The 3,749-nt window shown below is 33.8% G+C and overlaps 1 protein-coding gene across 1 annotated transcript in view; it reads right to left on the bottom strand.

The window, feature by feature from the left end:
- Nucleotides 1–3,749, bottom strand: part of LOC106473226 — a 25,585-nt gene that overhangs the window by 2,837 nt on the left and 18,999 nt on the right. The window contains exons 8-9 of the mRNA XM_022401704.1: nucleotides 1,186–1,395; nucleotides 559–658 (exon numbers count right to left, since the gene is read on the bottom strand). Coding sequence (XP_022257412.1) covers nucleotides 559–658; nucleotides 1,186–1,395 — 310 coding nt within the window. The remainder of the gene's footprint in view (nucleotides 1–558; nucleotides 659–1,185; nucleotides 1,396–3,749) is intronic.

Raw genomic sequence — 3,749 nt, 5'->3', positions numbered from 1 at the left:
CTGATACTTCAATCTTCTCAATAATATATTTACTTGTTAACCTTCTGGCTGCTTAGTTACAACGGACTTTCTTGTAGCTGGTACATCAGATTACAGATATATTTCTTTGTTATCCATCTAACTGCTTTGTTATCTTGTATCTTCATGTAGGGTACTTCTATTATTGTCTGTCCTCCGATGTTTCAAGTAATTTTTCCGTACTTCGGATGGTTTGGAACATTTTGTTTGATGGGGAGTATTTCGTTTATTGGTAGGTTATGATAGTTTGTATGGAATAAATTAACAAAAAATTTTGTTCATCTTTACTGTTCAGAGAATGTCTGATTTCATAACGTTTTGGTAATGACCTTGAAGATATGAAATATGTGGCATTTAATCCAAAAATAATTTGACTTCATTAAATTTATTTACTTTTAGTACTGTTGAAGTATAATTTATTTAAAATAACCACTACATTTATTATTATAGCGATATAAAATAACTGAATATATTTTAAAATACAGTAAAGATGAACACAATTTATTGTTAATTTATTCCATACAAACTATCATAACTTACCAATAAATGTCATACTCCCCATCAAACAAAATGCTCCAAACCATCCGAAGTACGGAATAATTACTTGAAACATCGGAGGCCAGATAATAACAGAAGTACCCTACATGAAGATACAAGATAACTAAGCAGTTAGATGGATAACAAATAAATATATCTGTAATCTGATGTACCAGCTACAAGAAAGTCCGTTGTAACTAAGCAGCCAGAAGGTTAACAAGTCAATATATTATTGAGAAGATTGAAGTATCAGCTAGAAGAATATATATATATATGATCACTTAGCATTAGATGGTTATTAAGTAAAAATATTAGTAGGCTAAAGTAATGGCCAGAAGGAAATACACACTCACTCAGAAGTTAGATGTTTCAAGAATAAAGATATAGCTCTTTCTATATATATTTAGACTGAAGTATCAAACAGAAGAAATTATATGGTCACTGAGCAGTTAAATGTCTATCAAAAATATCAAGAAGATTGAAGTAACTCTCAGGATTTAAAAGATACTATGCAGATGAAGTTATTCTGCTCGTTGCTTGAATAATAATTTTTGGCATTATTAAAAATACGGATAAATCTTGTAGTTTGTTATTGAGTTAAACGTACACAGTATCATATTTATTACTTACTGCTACAAAGTAGATCATTCCATAAATCATAGCTGTGTGTTTCTTCCCAAATACTTCAACAACAGTGGCAGGAATGCACACTAGCTCAACAGGAAACGTAGCATATAGTCCACAAATCCAGATTATGAACATCATTTTTCCACCGTGAGGTGTCGCCACTAGTGTATACAGTAGTATTGTCTTCAGTCCCATGAAAATCAAGCTTGTTGACTACATATTTTAGAAAAAGCATAAACTGAACTTGATTTTAATTGTTTGGAAATTAGAAAACAAATAAACAATATACAATTAGTAAAAGGAGAATTAATCTACAAACATTACGAGATTGTATTTGGCCATTGTTCGCTGTATTACAAATGAAACACAGAATGTTTTCTTAAGAAAAACTAAAAACGACTGGCAATGATTCGAATGATAACTTCACAGTTATAAATGCTTCGTCTCTAGCTCTGAAGAAATTCAAAAAATATCTTAATTAATTAGTTAACTTACAGACGAAAAAAGAACAAAAGAAATGGCCGGACAAAGTTTGGTGCTCCAATTCATTCTTCCCTAATAAATTTGGTTTGTTTGGAATTTCGCGAAAAGCTATTCGAGGGCTATTTGTGCTGATCGTCTCTAATATAGCAGTGATAGACTAAAGGGAAGGTAACAAATAGTGAAATCGACCATCACATTATAACGCCCGCATAGCACGTTGAATGAAGTGGTTTCAAACCCGTAAGTCGATCGCCGTAACCACCAGGCCATGCTAGCCACCTTCATAAGAGAGAACATTGTAATTTAATGATGAGTGGGTAAAATAAATAAATTTAGGAATAAACATTTTTTATAGACATTTATAAACATATAAATATTTTTCCATTGGGCAGTTACGAAAAGCTGCCACTGGAAATAGTGTTCAAGCAACGTCAATTCTGGTTAAATTCTTAGTTCCCTACAATGCCGTCTGTCTTCAAGTCATTGTCCTTCAATAAGAAACACACTGTTTCAGGATTTTCACAGCACAAAGCTATTTAAAATTTCAAAGCTATAGACCATAGCAAAGGCGTCTTGTCAACCTCCCAATGTGTGTGTTACTTTTATCTGACGGAATAATGGGATTTGGACGACTTATAGTCCAGAATGTGGAGCACGTTACTGTTACTACATTTCTACAAATATAAAGCTAAAAACCAATAACTGCAATACATCACGTGATCAGTCTATTTTGCAAATGAAGATAAGTGCAGAAGTTAGGAGAGGTCACATGAAGTAACACATTGGTCAATGCCCATCTTCCAAGGAAAAGGAAAAAAATAAAGAGAATGAAAAATTGAAAGGTCAATAGCAGGAAACATCTGACTTGAGACATAGAAAAAATGTATATTGAAAAGCACTGAGGAGAGGAAGGTTGTGATTTCACAACTTAATCCCTCTGACACACCAAAGTGAATTGTGTTAATTTAATTTTCTCAGTGTAATGTACAAAGACAGAACTGCTCAAGAAGATCATCCAAGTTTGCTTGATAAAAAGCTTCTCATTGTGACAGGTAAAGAGAGAATAGTGTGATAGTGTGACCAATGAAAATAATGATAACATTGGCTTCCAATGGTATTGTAAGTAATTATATTTACTGAGGGAGAATGCTGGTCAACTAACATGCTACTCCACCCCTAATGAACCAATCCATCACACAATTTGTCCTTTCTCTAGAGTGATTACTGCCAAATGATGAAAGGTTTCAAGAAAGTCTCATGTAAGTAGATACACATAGCAGATATTAAGAATCAATGAAAATTTTGATGTCATCTAAATTCAGGCGATGACTTCGACAGTTCTACTGTGATGGTATGGCCATATTTGCCTATAATATATAGGAGAGTTATATTGGGAGCCATTTCGGTTTAATTTTGGACCACATTTATTGCAGAGAAGGTATACATGAAACCTGCCCTAAATAGAAGGCACATGTTCCCATTAGATGGATGAGATTCAAATCAGCATAGATAGGACGAAATAGTGGACTCGTACCTTGGAGTTGTTGTTGGTACTGTAATGTAGTAGACATTCATTTATCAATATACTTTCCCATGGAGCGTACGAAAGCCCTTAAGGGGCCAAAGAAATACTCTTTTAGGTAAAACAGAGACAGATGTCCTCCAACAGTGACAACGTTACTCCACTGTGGAAAGTGTTACCACATTCCTTTCCTCAGACGTTAATTATCTGATAGTGAAGATGGTTACACATATGTGGTCACGCGTTATAGAATCACTGCTTTCACATTGGAAGACAGACTTAGTAGTGTAAGCATCAAAGTGAGAACTTGTGTAAACTCAATTTTTTCATTCTTATGAGTCTCCTGACACATAATATGCCATTGTTGATTAGACTCTTCACGTATCATCATGCAGAACAAATGTGTTTAGATTCCAGAGACAGTAAAATATACAGGTGTAGCTATCTTTCGAAGGCCCTCCATAAACAAGGGTATGATGAGGATGACGCTTTTTACAATCACTTCTCTTTAGGAACTCAGAGAACTGTGTTTGTTTAACTCAATAAGTAAATCTCCAATTTT

This window comes from Limulus polyphemus, unplaced genomic scaffold (assembly GCF_000517525.1).
Source record: "Limulus polyphemus unplaced genomic scaffold, Limulus_polyphemus-2.1.2 Scaffold5987, whole genome shotgun sequence".
NCBI lineage: Eukaryota > Metazoa > Arthropoda > Merostomata > Xiphosura > Limulidae > Limulus > Limulus polyphemus.
Note: the sequence above shows the minus strand (reverse complement) of the source record. Positions and strands in the feature narration are given on the sequence as shown.